Here is a 19163-nt window from a genome sequence, read left to right as displayed (position 1 = left end):
AGGTATGACTACGCAAAGAATTCTCTCTTTGTCTCTAAAGTCCAATAACTACACTAGGAGATGTCTCAAGATTGACCAGTCTGGGTCAATTTTTCCTGACACACAGCAGCCCTTGTAATATATATATACTCAGGTATTCCTTCGTTTTAGTGAAATTTTATTAAACTATTAATTGTTTTATTTCATTGTTTTGGTTGTCTTCCTGGGAGACTCCAATTACACAAATATTGGATCTCCTTTCCCTGACTGCTATAGGTGACACTTGTTCTTTATTCTTTTTTACCTCTTTCTTTATTTCCATTTCATTCTGTCCCCTATGCCCCTTACTGTGTCTTCCAAAGCCATTCTGTCCTGTGCTTCTTCCATGTTTTCTTCTCCTCCTTTCCTGAATCCTGCTAGCTCATATTTCACTTCTTCTCATCGTCGCTTGAGTTCCTTCATTTCTGCCTGCACTCTGATTGCCCCATTTCTAAAAAGTTAACAGCAAAATCTTTCATCTCATCTACTCTTGGTAAAATTTTTCTGGTGGGTATACATTCTCTTCTTTTGGTTAAGTTTTGTTTTATATTTTTCTCTTCTTTTTTTATAGTATTTTTAAAATTAATGCTGAGCTGTCTCTTTTATTAGTACTTGTCACTAAATGTATTGGACTTGGACCAGTTAATTTCCTTTGTTCCCACAACAGAGGCAGGCTGTTCCCTACAAATACGGCTTATTTGTGTAATTCTTGTGTAGCTCCACCTTCTCTATTTCTCTGAACCAAACCAGGTCTAAGAGGCTTTTGTCACCAGGTTGAACCTGTCTCCAAAGTTCCCATGTCCACTGTTGTGAACAAAGGATGTAACTTTTCTATTTTACAGTGAAACATCAATTTCAGGAATTATATTTTTAAACTATTTCTTATGAAAAAATTTCAAGCACATACAAAAGTAAAGCGACTAGATAATAAGTGCCCAGGAATCCATAACCTGTCTTAAATAATTATCAACGTTCTTTTCTTAGGACGTATGGGGTTTTCTGAGATCTGCTTCCACTATGACCTTTCATCATTTTCATGTATCTTCTCTTCGTCTACAGTTGAGCAGCTTCTACCCAATCTCAGTTGCCTTTGGACAGCCCTCACATGTATTTTGGAGTCTGCGGGTTTTATTTGTTTCCAACTTTTACTGAAAATGAAGTTTGTGGGTTTGAATGATTTCCAAGAGAAAAAGGGAAAAATGCTGACTTATGCAGCCATGTTCATACTGGAAGTCCCAATAAAATATTTTTCAAATTTCCAAGTGGTTGGTCTTTTTGTTTAAACTTTTGTTATTAATTTCTCATTTTATTGCATTTAAATCTGTCTTGTATGATTTCTGCTTTTGGTAAGTTATTACTAAACTAACATATGATCAAATTTTGTAAGTGTTCTCTGAGCATTTGGAAAAATGTACTCTCTATTCTTTAATTATTTTGTTCTCTATTTCAAAGCTACTCTTGATGTAGCTTAGAAAACATTTACCTTGTGATTCAGATCTTTTATTTTCTTATTTATTGATTGCTGTTTCATCTGTCTAGGAGAGAGGTGCATTAAAATACCCACTGCTGCTTTAATTTCTGTTATCTCATGCTTTTATTTGTGTGAGATATTATTTTATATATTCCTATCCATTTCTGCTTTAAGGATTTCTAAATCATATTATTCTATGCATTAATTCTTGGGACTTTCTGCATTGAGATATACATCTTTTATTTATACAAAACACTCCATTTTGTCTCCTTTGTTTTTTTCTTTAGATTCTGTCTGTTTCTCTTTTGTTAGCACTTTATTTTGTTTGCCAAAATACTTACTTTTTCAGCCATTCTAGGTTGTATTGTCTTAGACATGTCTTTTAAAGACAGTATGATGGACTTTGACTTTTGATGTAGTCTGAGTCCTTATCACTTAGTAAAAGAGTGTAACCCATTTTTATTTAATAGGAAAACTGATATTTACTCTTTTTCTATTGTTTTTCTATGATTTCTGTTTTCCTATGCCTTCTTGCTGTATCTTTTGTTTTCTATCTTTTGCTATTGAGACTGTGAGTAGCTTTTTTCCCCCTATGATAGTGATTTCCAAAGTATGAGTTTTGGGGGGGTTTTTTGTTTGTTTTTTACCTCCACCCATTGTGTACTACATCCTCTCTATAATGCTACAGGCTATTTTTCAAAGAGTCATGTCTGTGATGGTGGTTTTCTTTGATTTACCAATCCTTAAAGGACCAGTGATCCTTCCAGGTCTGCTTCTCCCCCAGAAACAGGTTGAATGCATTTTGTTTTTGCACAGCCCATTTTCACTTGGAAACTGTCAGAGATCTCCTCAGAGAGGTCAAGCTGGTGGGTGGGTGCCAATTCAGCATCCGGCATCTGAGCAAGCAGCAAGGGTGCCAGGGCCATGGGCCACCCTGGCAGGAGTCCTCATTCTTACTTGGCTTTTCTCATTTTTTGGCAAGGCCACAGGACCACATGCCAGACATGATGTGTCGGACCTTCTTCCTGCTACACAAATAGTTCTGTCTCTTCGCCCAGCCTCACACACCCCACCTATCAAGTCAACAAAGAACTTGCTGCCTGAGGAGGCCTGATCTCTGCACCTCCAGGTCTCCAGGTACAATCACATGGGAGCTTTCAATGTATCAAGGACAACCCTTGCCACCTTGTGAAATCACCTTCCAGAGTGTCCACCAAAGGCTTTCAGCCAGAATCACCTGAAAACCCAGGCCACCCACCCCTCCAACTAGCCTCAAGCCCCCTTCATCCAGACCCCTTTAGGGAGCTCTTTGGGCTTTTCTCATGTGTCAGACAGCCTTTGCCACTCTTTTCTCTCTGAATAGGGCTGCCAGATTTAGCAAGTGAAAACACAGAACGCCTAGTTAAATTTGAATTTCAGATAACACGTAATTGTGAGATAAGTATGTCCCATGCAATGTTTAAAGTACATTTATACTAAACTATTCACTATCTATCTGAAACTCAGTCTAACTGAGCACCCTGAATTTTACCTGGCAACCTTCTCCAGGACACTCCACAACCCCTCTGGGGAATAATTTTGAGTCACTTCTGGTAGACTACTTTTAAAAAAGATAACCGTATTTGTGGAATTTCCTCAAAATACCAGAATTTGGCTGACTCATCCCTGGTTTTGTGTTGTTTTTTGGGTGTTGGGGTTTTTTTTTTTCCCCACAGAAACAGAGCGTACCATGTTTTTATATTTGCTGGGTAATTTCTGTGCCAATTGCAGAGGTGGGGGGATCAGGGGTATGTGCTCTCATTGACTCTTATTTTAGTAGGACATTTTTATTATAGAAAAGTTCAAATAACTTTAAAAGTGACAGAACAGTATAATAAATCCCTCGGTCCCCATCTCTAAGCTTCAGCAATTTTCAATATTTTGCAATTCCAATCATTTTTAGTATTTTGAAAATCTATCAGAGGGCCACCCACATCATCTAAATTCATCCTTACTTTCCTTGAGCACTTTAAAACAGATACTAGATATCATTTCACACCTACATATATTTTTTCCACCAATAAATAAATATATGTCTATACCTATATATATTCTCTTTCTGTTGCATCTCATGTTACCCAGTGGATCTGCCCAGGGACTGCTAGACTGGAGAGCACATTTTAGAGAGGCCTCACCTTCAGAGTGTCAAAGTCCTTCTCCAGGTAGGACCCGCACTTTTCCCTCTCCCCTATCGAGGCAAAGAATTTGCTCCACCAATCAATGAACTCCTCTTCCTGAGTGGGTAGAAAGAAAGAGACGGTTTCAGAAACAGAACTTGCCAAGCAAGGATCTTCCAGACCAACACCAGGCAAGGCTGATGGGCTGGCCTGGACTGCAAATCTCTCCTGTTGGTTGGGTTCAGGGGAGCAGAGAGCTGGAACTCCCCACCTCTCCAGGGGCCAACTGCACAGATCGGAAGAAAGGTTTTCACACCTGCTTGGTTTTGAGAGGCAGAGGCTCTAGCCCTGTCTGCCCGCTTTCACTGTGTGACTCTGTTAAGCTCTCGGGGCCTCTCTTTTCCTTTCTGTGAAGTGGGCATAACCATCACAGGACCCTCTGCATTCCAGGGGCATGCTGAGCCTCAGATCAGAGGGGACATAGGATAACTCTTTCGGGGGACATGTCAATAATGTGTTATTTGTTTAAAAAATGTGGTACACCCAGGAAAACTCAGATCCCAAAGAGTTATGCTGACCTTCCCCCAACCCGCCCTGACTCCAGCAAAAAGAAGAAAGCTTCCAAAATCAGAACTTAGCCCCACCAAGGTCATGTCAAGGCAGAACCTCTGACATAGAACAAACGTGAAGTGCCCATTATTCAAAAGACACTATGCTAAATGGGGGAAATGAGGTGAGAAGGAAGGAAGTCTGTGACAACACCCTCTCTGCGCCTTCCTTCCTCCACTTGGACAGGCCTGTTGGGGCCCACACTGGTCTCCCCGCCTTTTAACTCCTCCTACACAAGAGTGTCTGCAGGCCCTCTTGGCTCTTGTGTCTAGAATGTTCCTTCAACTGTGTCCTGTCCAGGTGTGTGGGCCCGTCTCCCAGGGAGTCACAAGCTCCCGAAGATGGGGTTGTCACTCTTCCCTGGGCCTCCACCAGCCACCCCCACTCAGTCCGTGCTGTCAGGACCAGCAGAGCTCACCAGTTCATTGGAAAAAGCCAAGGGCAAGGTGTCAGGAGAGCTCACTCTGGGACTCGCTTTCCTCCTCTGTGTGAGGCGGTAAGCGAGGGGCCTGCTCTGAGTCTAAAAAATGAACTGAATCCTAGCACGAGTTTCTGGAAATGCTGGTACTCCCTTTAAACCAATGCCTGGTCTTTCAGGCACCAGCTTTTTAAAGGGGAAAGGGCGGAGTGAGGTTCTGAGTCTCCATCCATACCGGAAGTGTGGCCCTTACAGCTCTGTGTGGCCAAAATGAGATGCCCAGACAGCGGGTGCCGGGGCAAGGCTGAGTCTGCAGAGAACCAGTGTCCCCGCAACTTACCAGGAGGATCTTCTGCAGCAAGAAAGGGGAAAAGATGTTCAGATGGGTTAAGATAGAGGCTGACAGAGCTCTCTGACTTGTAACTACTCTCAAAAAAGCCAGCAAGGCAGACTCTAGCCCTGATGTTTGAAGTTCAATTTGAAGACAAAGATGCCGGGGATGAATAAACGGACACACATATCAAAGTCACACAGTCACCAACACACAGAAGAACACATTTACACAGTCATGCTCAAGAAAGATGTATACACTGAGACTGGGATGTATATGCTGAAACGCACATATACTCCCCAAAAGACACACAAACACCCGGGCAGATATGTGCACATAGGCAGGAATGGTTAGAATGGAATTCTAGTTAGCTGTTTGATTGCTCGTAAGCCTTTACATTCTTCCACAGCTCAGATACTTATAGATTTGAGTTTATGACTCAGGACTTGAGCCCAGGCAACAACCAGTGTGTTTTGCACAAAGAAATAACAGGAACACACTAGTTGTGGGAAACTTATTACATTTCCCTCAATCTTGAAAAGCCAAGTAAATTTTTAAAAAAGGATATGAAGACAGAGAATCTGAGTAATACCATTAACAGTGTCATTTAAACAGACAAACATCACGTAATCCAAAAACAGAACATCTACCTTCTTTTCCAGTACCACTGGAGCACTTAGAAAAAATTAAAAACCACAAAGCAAATCTCAATAAAGTCCAAGGAATAAGCCCATTATCAGTCACATTCTCTGACCTTAATGCAATAATAAAACTAGAACTCATGAGAAACTTAGAATTAAAAATCCCAGCCTTTTGGAAATGTAAAGACATTCCCTGAAACCCTTCTGAGTCAAAGGAAAAAAATACTAAAAATCACAGGTCCTTAGAAAATACCAAGAATGAGAAAGCTAGGTCCTAAAATTTGATAGCCAAATCCCTAATCAAACGAAAATTCAGTCTTAAATGTTCTTGCTTTTATACGAAAAGAATGAAAATCAATCTGATATAGGAAGATCAAAATTTGAAAATGACGAGCAGAATGACGGAGACTTTTACAATTGATAATTAAACCCCAGAGCAAACTTTTGAAAGACCAACAAAATACACACTTACCAAATCGAATGTTAAAAAGCAGGTACATCATTAGGAACAAGAAAGCTCAAATAAAAAGATATTACGGAGAGAATAGAAAGATTAAGAGATTTACTACACCCAAACCAGTGGAAGAACTTTGGACAATCTAAATGAAGTAGGCAATTTTCTAAAAAAAAAAAAAAAAAAAAAGATATAACTGGCCAAACTCGATGCAAAAGTAATAGAAAATCCAAAGAGATTACTTTCTAAAAGTGGAAGAGATCTCACAGAACAACCTCCAAAAAAGACATTAGGCCAAGATGGTTTCTTCGGTGCCAAGTTCTACCAGTCTTTCAGGGAATAAATCACTCTTTATTCCACAGTGTAGAAAAAAGATGAAGTTTTGTGAAGTCTGACCAGGACACACACACGAATCCACCCCATTCCTAAAGAGAGATGTAAAGATCCTAAAAAAAACTACTAACAAATAGGTTGCAGCAGTAAATCCAGCAAGGTTAGGCTGGACTATTCCAGATTATGATGCAGGAGTGGCTCCGTATCAGTGAGCGAGGAGAGAAAACCCACGTGGCCATCAGTAACAGAAATGTGTGAACTCCGGCCCCTTGGCCAGCCACGTGGCTTTGTAATTTAAATATTGTCTGTAGCTGCTTCTCAGATGCAACAGCAGAGCTGAGTAGTTATGATAGAGACCTGAGTCCCCTAAACCTAAAATATTTAGTTTCTGGACATTTAAGAAAAAGTGCGCCAACCCCTGATCTGTAACAGGCAAAAATGGGGGCAGGAGAGAAAGATTAAATTGTTCAGTTATTCCTAAATGAAACTCTCATGAATTAAGAATAAAAGGAACCTTTCCTAGCATTATAAAGACCATCTTAAAGCAACAGCCAGCATTGTGCTTAACAGTACCAGGCTTCCTTCCTTCTGGATGTTTGTACATATGGCTGCCTCTGCCAATAATTTTCATGTGATATGGATATAAAGAAGCAATAAATCAGGGGTGTTGAGAGCCAGGGCTTGGGAGCCAGACTGGCAGGGTCTCCTGGCAAACTCCTAGCTGTGGGACTTTGAGCAATACATAACTTCTCTGTGCCTCAATGATCTTATCTGTAAAATGGAAAAATACTAGTACCAATTTGATAGGATTATTGTGAGGAATAAAGGAGTCATATATCTAAAGTGCTTAGAACACTGCTTAGCAGTTAAGTGCAATGTAAGTGTTTACTGCTGTCACTGATAATAGTATTGTTTCTTTCGTGTGGATGGACCTGGCTGTCTCACCGACCACCAGCAGGAGCGTGGCTGGCCACACTCTTTCCAGAAGGCAATCTGGCTGCATGTTTCTACAGCCTTAAAAATGTGCACACACTTTGACTCATCACTCTCATTCTAGAAAGCTATTCAAAGAAAGTATTTATAGATGTGCACAAAGATTTAATTACATTTAGAACAGTGAAAAATTGGAAACAACTTAAGCATCCGACAATAAGGAATTAGTTTGGGTAAATTACACATCCATATGATTAAATGTTGTGCAACATTAAAAAATTATGGTGTACCCTCCTACACAGTTGGTGGGAATGTAAACTGGTACAGCCACCATGGAGGACAGTATGGAGGTTCCTTAAAATACTAAAAATAAATATGATCCAGCAATCCGACTCCTGGGTATATTTCTGGAGAAAAATACAATTCAAAAAGACACATGTACCCCAATGTTCACAGCAGCACTGTTTACAATAGCCAGGACATGGAAACAACCCAAATGTCCATCAACAGATGACTGGATAAAGAGGATGTGGTGCACACACACACACACACACATATACGCACACACAGTGGAATACTACTCAGCCATAAAAAAGAATAAAATAATGCCATTTGCAGCAACTATGGATGGATCTGGAGATCATCATTCTAAGTGAAGTAAGCCAGAAAGAGAAAGAAAAACACCATATGATATCGCTTATATGTGGAATCTGAAAAAAAGGACACAAATGAACTTACCAACAAAACAGAAACAGATTCACAGACATAGAGAACAAACTTATAGTTACCAGGGGTGAAAGGGGTGGGAAGAGATAAATTGAGTATTCAAAAATTGCACCTCTTGGTGAGTGACGGAAATGTTAGCTTTCTTGATTGTGGAGTGGTTTCATTGGTGTCTACATCTATCAAAATTCCTCAAGTTGTACTTCTGAAATAAATGCAGTTTACTGTACAGGAACCATACCACAATGAAGGTGTTAAAAACTAAAACTGTATTAATAACTAAAAAAACTACGGTGTAGAAATATATTTATTGACATGAAAAGTTATTCACAACTGATGAGATTTACAAAAGGTTAAAAATTGAACAATACGATTTCAGGTTTGTTTAAATAAGATTTCATTATAATTAAACAACCAAACCTCCACTGTTCACAGCAATGACCTCTGAATAATAAAATTATAAATGTTTTGTTTGTTCCTTTTATTTTTGTGTATCACTCAAAGTTTTCTAATTTTTCACTACACAGTATTCCTTACATAATTTTAAAAAGTAAAGATTTTTTTTAAAAGAACAATAGAAGGATGCTTCAAAACACACCACCAAGAGAATAAAAAAGATAATTCACAGAACAGGCAGAAATATTTGTTAATGTGTGCCCAGTAAGGGATTTGTAACCAGAGTACATAGAGAATTCACACAATTCAATAAGAAGAAGACAAATAACTCAATAAAAATGAGCAATGGATTAAAACAGGCATTCCTCCAAAGAAGATACACAAATGGCCAACAAGCATATGAAAAGACGCTCAGCATCATAAGCCATCAAGGAAATGCAAATCGAAACTACGAGAGAACACTAGGATAGTGACAATTAAAAAGTCAGGTAATAATCAAGTGTTGGTGAAGATGTGGAGAAATCCGAACGCTCCAATACTGCAGGTGGAAATGTAAAATGTTGCAGTCACTTTGGAAGACAGTCTCAAAAGGTTCCTCGAAATGTTAAGCAGAGAGTTACCATATGACCCATTCTACTCCTTGTTATGTATCTAAGAGAAATTAAAATTCATGTCCACACAAAAACCGTTACATAAATGTTCCCAGCAGCATTATTCATAGCAGAAACAATCCAAATGTCCATCAACTGATAAAAAAATATGTGACATACCTACACAATGGCGCATTATTTGATAATAAAAAGCAATGAAGGGGGAGGGTATAGCTCAAGTGGTAGAGCACCTTGTAGTAAATTCTGGTGAAAAAAATGTGAAAATGAATATACGTATGTTCCTATATGACAGAAGTATTGTGCTGTACACCAGAAACTGACACAACGTGGTAAACTGACGATACTTCAATAAAAATATTTTTTAAAAAGAAAAAAAATAGTGAACCCATACATGCTACAACATCAATGAATCTTGAAAACATTATGCTAAATAAGAGAAGTGAATCACAGAAGACCACACATTACACAGTTCCATTTAGATGAAATGTCCAGAATAAGCAAACCCATAAAGACAAAAAGTAAATTAGTGGTGGGGAGCTGACAACTGCCCTTGGGGGACAGGATTTCTTTTTGGAATAATGAAATATTCTAACATTGATTATGGGTGATGATTGCACAACTACGTTAATATACTAAAAGCCACTGAATTGTACATTTTAAACAGGGGCTCGCATTTATGTGGATTATCTCAATAAAGCTATTAAAATAAAAAAGAACAAATGATAAAATACAAGCCTATAACCTCTAACAGAAGAACAAAAGCAGGCTTGCAAGTATTTATTCTAAGGAAATGAGTGTTACCTATCTTTTTTAAAGAACTAGCACTTGGCCAGCAAACAGGACCTAAATCTTACCACACTCAGCTTTCCCCAAGAAATCACCACTTCTAGAAAAAAGCATCTACACTTGCCACTAATTCTTGTCTTTCCATTCTCTCTGCTCCACCAAAATATGCTTGTCAAGGTCACCAACAGCCTCAGTAATCAACCAGTAGCACTGTTTGATGCAGGCAGTCACTCCTCTGTTTTCGGTTTTGATTTGTTTTGTTTTGGGGGGGTGGTAATTAAGCTTATCTGTTTATTTATTTTAATGGAGGTACTCAGGACTGAACCCAGGACCTCATGCATGCCAAGCATGCTTTCTATCACTTGAGCTATACCCTCCCCCAGCAGCCATTCCTCTGTTTTTGAAACATCTCCCCTTGCCTTACAGAGCCCCTCCTCGGCAGTGGTCCTCCCATCCTACCAGCCAGCCTTCTCAGTCTTTGCTGATTCCTCCTGGTCACCTGTTTTTTGAGCCTCTGAGAGCCCCAGGGCTCTGCGCTCAGACCACTTCTGTCCTCCATCCACTCTGACTCCCTCAGGGTGCCCCTCTGGGCTCATATCTTTAAACAGCATATACATCGATGAACCCCACGTGGCACTCTCCCCAGCCTGTGTGACTCCTCTGAACTCCAGCTGCCTACTTAACATCTCCGACAAGACATTGAATCAGCTTCTCCAATGAGCCATCCCTAGAATTCATTTCCTCATCACCCCCCACCTGCCTGCTCCCTTATAAGTAAGTGCAACTCCTTCCGTCCAGGTGCCAAAACCCTTGTGGTCCCTCTGGACTCCTCTTCCTCAGGCCCCACATTCCGTCCACCAGCAGATCCCGTGGGCACCGCCTTCAGCACACATTCAGAACCCGACCACATGTCCCCTGTCACTGCCACCTCGGGCCCCACCATCTGGATTATCGCACCCATCTTCTAACTGGCCTCCCTGCTTCCACCCTTGCCCCGAGACCTGTTCTCAACACAACAGCCACACACGTTGGAATGCGTTGCCTGCCTGTGCCGATCCCGCCAATGATTAACCGACTGACTCAGAATAAGGCCAAAGCCCTTACAACAGCAACAAGTGAAAGTCTCTCATGATCAGGCCCTCACACCTCCCTCATCTCATGGCTTTCCACTTTCCTCCTCACTGTGATGGCCTTCCCCCACCGGGCTAGCTCCAACGTATCCACGGAAGAGACCCTCCGTAACTTGGGGGATCTGGTAGGCAGCAGCCATCCAGCTGGCTGGAACACGGCCAGCACCCTCACGCTGTTCCCCTGGCAGGGACTCTGTTCCTCCTATAGATCAATCCATCATCGGTCACTTCTTCACCCCCTTCAAGTCTTGACAAAATATGGTCTGTTTTACCCTCCTTATTCACCATATTTTATCACGACCCCCTCCCAACAACTCTCATCCCCCTTTCTTGCTTTTTCTCCTCAGCAATAATCACCATCACACAGCCCATGTATTTTATTTAGGCATTTATTATGTCCCATGAGGGCAGAGATCTTTATCTTTCTTCACACTACACCCCCAGGACTTAGAACACCGCCTGGCACATGTTTGGAGTTCGCTAAATATCTGATGGATGGGTGAACGCCTAAACAGCAGGGGGCGGAGAGAGGGGATCCTGGGCTTTTAAACCTCCTAAGGCAGATAATGTGCCATTAACAGAAATGGACTCACGGAGACAGAAAACAAACCGTGGTGACCAGGGGGGAAAGGTAGGGGAGGGATCGATTAAGAGTTTGGGATTAACAGATACACATTACTATAGACAAAGCAGATAAACAACAAGGACCTAGGGTAGAGCACAGGGAACTACATTCAATTTCTTGTAATGAGCTGTAAGGAAAAGAAACTGAATTCATATATATATACGTATGTATATATGTGTATAACTGAATCGCTTTGCTGTACACCTGAAACTAACATTGTAAACTGACTATACTTAAATAAAAAATAAGAACTAAAAAAAATAACAAGTTTAAGAGGATGTTTTCTTCCACCCAGTTTTCCCACTATGTTCAGAGGAGACGAAAGTGGAGCGGGGAGAGGAAGCACGAACTAGGGACTTGCGATGACCTGCGATAAGGCGCCCCCACGTCCTCCCCTTCCCTGGTTAGCTCCAGCGTCTCCATGGAAGAGACCCCGGGGTAACTGTGGGGATCTGGCAAACAGCAGCCATCTAGAAGTCGTCAGAGGAACTAGGGCGTGTGGCCCTTGACAGAAGATGGCTGCGTGGGTGTCATGGGAGACAGAGCCTGAGGGAGTCCTCCTCAATTCCTGTAGACCCCAGGGTGTCATAAAAGAGCTGTCGAGTTGTACCATGCTCCCCAGAAGGGCTTGAAAGGTAGTCAAGAGAGAGCAAGCCAGGGTACCCGAAAGGGTCTTCTGGCCGGGATAATGAGATACTGTCTGTTTGGTCTATGTGCCCAGAAACCAGCGCGCTCCAGGCTGCACGTACTGGTGACCTGGGGTCCCTCCCTGTGGAGGTCATGACATTATAGAAGCCCAACCCAGAACTTAGCTGCCTCCCAGGGGTGAGGACAAGGAAGAAAAACCCAAAACGGACTCAAGCTTAAATCTAAACTGTTGAAGAATACCAGGGTTTTTCTGCCATCAGGAAAAATGTGAGCTCAAAAGAGAGATACAGTTGAATTACAGAAAAATGAAGTGAGATTTTCAACACTCACGGATGTGACTTGAAAATAGCATTCCTGCTACTTCACCAAGCTGGCTTCGACGGAGTTATTTCATGTCCACTTCTGCCTTCCCTTCCACACGAAGTCCAAGAATAAGTTAGCACACCCGTAGGAATGAGCCCCACAGAAACAGGACAGTCCTCCCATGTCTTAACCCAGATGTGCCAAAGCCAATCAGCCCTCTGATGTTAGTGGACTCCCATAATCCAAAGCTCCAAAAGGGAAATGGTCTCTAATTCCAAGTGTGCTTTGACCTCATTTTGCAATAGCTAAGCATCGAGTCTTGGAACACGGCAAGGAGGAGAAACAAATGCGAAAACCTTGATTGCTGAAGTCTCATCTCAGGCTTTAGTCTGACCATTAGAACTTTATATCCCCAGGCCCAAGGTTCAAGGTCCCTCATGGTTCAGCCAGCCAGGCAGTAAGTCTGATCAAGGCACGGACTGCCGGCCTCTCTGATTTCAGCTAAGAGCCAACATTCAGTTCCTGAGCAACCAGAGTCATGTAACAAAGACACGCTTCTCCAGGCTTGATCCAGTCTAATGGGCACACTAATCCCGCCAAAGACCCAAATCAGCACGACACATTCAGAACATTTAATCTCCCATTTTCGTTCAGTGGGCCTAACACATTTCATGAATATGGACAGCAAAACTGACAGTAATAATTCTAAGCCTGACTTTCTGCGAAGTGAAGAAAGTTAGGGGGCTGGGGGTGGGGCAGGGGGTATCATTTGCGCTCTCTCCCCAGAATGATCACTTGAATCAAAGAGAGAAGTTCATGGTCAAATTCATTTATCACCACGGTTACAATGTTAAACCCTGGGGTCACCTGATGGGACTCTACATCCACCTCTGAAAAAGAAGTCCAGCGGAACTTCATTGCCAATGTCAACCCAGAGGTAGACATCCTAGACCGTGTCAAAAGTAATTTCTGTCTTAGCTCAAATCATTATTATCAAGATAGCAATAGAAGAACCCAACACTGGGATCATTGTAGACTTCAAGGTGATGTCTGCGAAGATATTCTGCGACCTATAAAGATTACCATGAGAAATGCCCTTGCTAATATTGTCAGCATCATCAGTGTGACCCCCCAGTGCCGCTGCCCCCCAGCTTAGCATCTGCATAGCTGGAATCATGATATGATGATTCTCTAATTCTTTCATTGGTGTCCTGAGATTTTAAAACTGAGTCTATTTGCTCATGCACACATTAACACAAGTACAAAGACCTAACATACAAGTACTCACACTTACACGTAAACCAGACAAATCCCCAGACACTCAACACCCTGATTTTGAACCTACCTCATCCTATGCATACTAAATCTCTCACGCCCCCCAAAACCACACAGACACATGCCCACAGCCAGCTACCACGTTGATTCAGCAGAACTCTACACACTCATAACAAAAATCACTTAATTATTTCCACCAGTGGAACGCTGGGCTCTCAACCTCTTGTTGACACTCCCTGCAGTTCTGCCTCCATGTCTGTCGAAGGGAATCATTACTCTGCTTCCTCTGACTTCAAGCTGGACCAGCAGGGGCAGGAGGGAAAGGAAGACCTTTAACCAAAAGGCTGAATTGCTTCCACAAGGTTCCAGAGAATAAGTGTGCCTGAAATCTGGCAAAGTCAAGCAGATGGTGAGCGGAGAAGGGTCAGGACCTGACAACCTGTCTATTAGCCTGTTCCAGGTGGAGGACCCAAGTGAGGCGGAGGACCTGTGGGGAATCTCTTTGCAAACTCGGGAGTCTAAGGTATATCTGTGGACCCATGACTTGGTCCTCCGAGGACAGCATGACCACATAACCCACGCAGAGAGCACAGACAAATGGAATCTATCTAGTAGGGTGAATGAAAGAAGATTCCATCAGAGTCTTCAAACCTATGAAGAAAGCAATGAGACATCACTAATTCAGAATTTGTGATGATTCCAGTAGGGCCTGGGCAAAAGCTTGCCTTACCTTCATTCTGCTTATGTAGACAGTTTTTGCTTAACAAGAGTGCCAACAATTTACTTAAGAGAAAAACTATTTTTGAAGGCCTTCCCAGGACTGCCGAAGCATTCATCAAACTACAGACACTAATCTTAGGTATCTTAAATTCAATTTTAAAAGTATTTTGGGGGAGCCTACTATGTGCCAAAGTCAACCTACTTTCTAGTTCTTGTGTGCATTTGCATACACAAATCATATTACTTTTCAAATATCCTGTATTTTGAACTTGCTGCTAATTCAGGCTGGCTTCCCATGCCTCAGCGACTGTCAGAGAGGTGCTAAAGTCACTGTGTAGGTTAATGAGCTCCACTGCGCATCCTCAGGGGGACTTGTACTCAGCAGTGGACACTGGACCAAGTTCCAAGCACTGTTTTGACCCAGGCTGGGGAGCAGGAGGGGACACGGACGGTGACAGGACCAACGGGGGTAGGAAGGCATTAAATTTGACCTCAGAGAGAACTTCCTGTCCTGGAGATTTCCAAGGAAAGCTGAGAATTTCCCTCTGGGGAGAGATGCAGCTTTTCTCTCTGGATAGGAAAACAAGTCCCTCACGGACCAAGGGAAAGACCTCTTGGGAAGAGGAGAGACAGGGTGGAGGCAGGGAGGGCTGGCGGGAGGGGGCTGGGGCCTCTCCCTCCCTGATGAGGCCCTGGAGTTCGCCAGACAAGTCTCACCCTGGGCTGTCCCCCCTGCAGTGCGCGCACCCCCCGAGGTGACCACAGGAATGCCAAGCAGGGAAAAGGCGCCCGGAGCCAAGGGCTCCGGCAACGAGGATCCAATATCGGTGGGTGACTCCAGCCCCCGTAACAGGAGAGACCGTAAAGTATGTGCTCAGCTTCCCAACCAGCAAACACAGCAAATAACCAATTACTCCAAATAGCTAACAGATTTCGGCTCTGATTTCCCGCCCCTTGCCTCCCCTGTGCCTTCACTTGTCATTTGATGGGCGATTTGTATTTGCTCTGAGAAAATGACTCACAAAGGAAGGTCCAGATTACACACAGTGACAGGCATCAAACCTCCCTAATCAGAACTAATGGGAGTGGGGGGGAGGCCAGGCTGCGCTGGCAACACATCTGAACAGAAGATATTTTTAAAGAAGTACAGTGTCAAGCACATACAGTAATTCTTGCTACAGCGATAGTGCCAAATACGTGTCCTTAGGAAACCTACTTTAAAGAGAAGGTAAGTACCTCCCTAATTAGTGCATCCGATATATACAAAAGTCCAGGTAAAAACCACTAATGTTATTAAAGCTAAAATACTCCCCCCTCAAACTCTCGAGTTCAGAGGTGCAAGCACGTTGCACGCACCGAGACAAACTGCCTTGGATGCCTTCTGGAAATGCTTCCTCGCTTGGGAGCCACACCCTGTAATTGATTCCTTTGCTAAGAAAACCTTTGCTTCAAAGTCTTTGGATAAATTGTTGTCAGTACCCATGAGCTGCAATGAAGCGTTCCCCAGCCCCAGCTCTGCAAAAGTTGGAATTAAGGGAAATAGGGCTGCTCTCGGAGGATTAGACCATGACATCAGTGCAGAGGGGTTCAGAGAAAGGAGAGGCAAAATCACCTCAAAGGGGAAGGGTGGCTTCTACACTGAGCCGTAACCATAAGTGGGTAGACTGTACTAATACATCTAGAAAAAGACTATGTCAGTGAAGAAAAAGAACTGATCAGTCCTGGAAATATAGGAGAAGAGAAGTTAAAGTTGACTGTTCACAGTCATTTATATCAGCATCATCGGGAGAGGGTCCCAGACTTGGGGACTAAATGTGTCCCTACCTTTGGAGATGGATGTATCAATCCATCTTGGACAGCTGCCACTCAAATTCAAATCACAGAACTGTCTCTCCTCATTCTGACTCTTCACTCATCTCCAAGCACAATTTGGTTTCCCAGTTTCTAAGCCTATAGAGAGGCCATGGGCTGGAACACTATCCAAGGTCACATCCCCCAGGCAGAAGTATTTCTTGCTATAAACTCACTAACTGGCAACCTTGGTTTAGAAACTTGAATAATATGCATCTAGCCCTAAGAAAGTTGACCCATCAGGTGTCTGAACTCACAAGGCTGAGGATCCACCCAGCCAAGACTCTAGATACTTCCCTAAGGTAACACCTCTGCCTGGTGTTTCCCTGCTGGGGAAGAGTTTGCTCTCCTTTATTTAAGAATCTCCTATGTAGGAGTCCATCCATAGGCAAGAACTGTGGCTCTGACCTGGCCAGCTACCACCTGGCTGCCACAACAAATGCAGAAAACCAACTCTTCAGCCCAGTAGAAAAGCCTCTGATCCCGTTTTCCTCCTTACTTCTCCCGTTCCGCTGGATTCCTAACTGGCAAGGTAAAAGTATAGCAACCTTAAACTGTTTCCTTCTACGTATCATCTGAATTTGAGATTAGAAGGAAGCCCATGCACTAATGGTAGAGCCATCTGAGCTCCCAGTGCTTGATAAGCAAAGACTTCCCTCTGTGAGGACAGAAAGAAAAAATTAAGGTTCAAAAGAAAGGAAACAATACGAGAACTAAGACAAGTGTTCTGTTAAAGAGTTGAGTGAAGAACAGAAGACAAATGACCAATTTATAGGATGTCTCAAGAGCATCCGACAAACAAGAAGTTCAAGCATGTGGTCCTGCAGGAATAGAAGCTACATGAAGACAACATGACTGTCAAGTTGAAAATGATAACAGAGACATTGATTTCTAGCAAAATGACACACTGAAGGACCAGAGAAACCCTCCAAGAAAGAACACCTAAATTAACAAATAAGATACCTTTAAATCATTTTTAAATGCATGACTGAGCTGATGGGAATGTAAAGAAGGTCCTTGGGGGCAAATGAAAACACAAAAATCCAGTGAAATAAGGAGCCAAAATGCAAACTAAATGTGGAGCCCAAAAAGCCCATGCCAAACATTTAGTTTTAAGTGAATCTGGGTGTGTAGTGTTTCCAGGCAGCTGGTAAAAGTAAACACATGTCCTCTCTGAAAGAATGTGACTTTCATCCAGGCCTCAAAGGACTCTCAGACTAAGTTCCAAGAAACATGAGTTCACAATCGAAAATGGTGAAACACAGAAGTAACAAGGCACCATGAGCAAGAGTCTGTCAGAGACACCAACTGCAGGTCAGAGCCGTTCGGGCAATAGAAAGCAGAGTTATCAAAAACTGGACTTTAAGAAAAAAGAAACTGTTTTGAAAAATTAAAAGGCATTAAAAACAAAGGAGCAAGAGACTTTCAAAAAATTAGCAGATGTGGAAAAAAACAAACTTTTCTAGATAAAAATGTAATAGGACTGGAAACTCAATAGACGGAGTTAAATAGCCATTAGAAACAAATTAAGACTTAATGAACTAGAAGATGTATCTTCAGAAATTAGCCCAAGTGCAACACAAAGAAACATGACATATGAAAGAAAGTTGAAAATATTCCATTTTAAATTAGAGCAGATAAGAATACGCCCTGTTATCAGTTACATAGACTATTAAACTGGAGGCCCTCGCCAGTGCAGTAAGACAAGAAAAAGAAATAATAAAAAAGACAAAGAGATTAAAAGTATACAGAATATACAGAAGAATCAAAAACTGGAAGAGCTGGTTCTTTGGATGAAAAACAACCATAAAATAGGTGATATACTAAGTCTAATAAAGTAAAAAAACAACAGAGAAATAACATAAATTACAAAATTAGGAATGAGGATAAAAACTAGAACAGATACAGAAGTGTTTTCTTTCATTGTAGTAATTTGTATCAATCCATACAACTGTAATAAGCAATCTCTGAAGACATCTAAGGCACCAAATTGACTAAAGAAGTAGAAAGTGATCAGAGAATCCCCTCCCCAAAAAGGTGCTGATGGGCATATATCTGGAGGAAAATATAATTCAAAAGGACACATGTACCCCAATGTTCACAGCAGCACTATTTACAACAGCCAAGACATGGAAACAACCCAAATATCCATCAACAGATGACTGGATAAAGAAAATGTGGTAAATACACACACACACACACATATATACACAATGGAATACTACTCAGCCATAAAAAAAGAATAAAATAATGCCATTTGCAGCAACATGGATTGACCTGGAGATTGTCATTTTAAGTGAAGTAAGTCAGAAAGAGAAAGAAAAATACCATATGATACCACTCCTATGTACAATCTAAAAAAAAGGACACAAATGAACTTATCTATAAAACAGAAACCAACTCACAGACATAGAGAACAAACTTATGGTTACCAGGGAGTAAAGAGGGTGGGAAGGGACAATTTGGGAATTCGAAACTTGCACTTCTTGGAGAGTGACGAAAATGTTAGCTATCTTGATTGTGGTGGCGGTTTCATTGGGGTATACGTCTATCAAAATTTATCAAATTGTATACCTGAAATATGTGTAGTTTACTGTACAGGAATCAGACCATAATAAAGGAGTTAAAAAAATAATAAAGTTGGTGGTTGTCACAACCATCACAATAGATTTTTTTTTTAAAAGGTGCTGGACCCAGTCTTACAAATAAGAGCAGAGCAGATACATCTTCT

General features: G+C 41.9%; 1 protein-coding gene across 25 annotated transcripts in view; it reads right to left on the bottom strand.

Annotated features, from left to right (window-relative positions):
• The window catches only part of DYSF (dysferlin), a 201759-nt gene that overhangs the window by 27990 nt on the left and 154606 nt on the right, over positions 1 to 19163 (bottom strand). For all 25 annotated transcript variants that reach the window (XM_032497799.1, XM_032497803.1, XM_032497805.1 and 22 more), the window contains one exon: positions 3664 to 3762. In XM_032497799.1, coding sequence (XP_032353690.1) covers positions 3664 to 3762 — 99 coding nt within the window. The remainder of the gene's footprint in view (positions 1 to 3663; positions 3763 to 19163) is intronic.

This window comes from Camelus ferus, chromosome 15 (assembly GCF_009834535.1).
Source record: "Camelus ferus isolate YT-003-E chromosome 15, BCGSAC_Cfer_1.0, whole genome shotgun sequence".
Taxonomy (NCBI): domain Eukaryota; kingdom Metazoa; phylum Chordata; class Mammalia; order Artiodactyla; family Camelidae; genus Camelus; species Camelus ferus.
The sequence above is the reverse complement of the archived record's forward strand: the minus strand, read 5'-3'. Positions and strand labels throughout refer to the sequence as shown.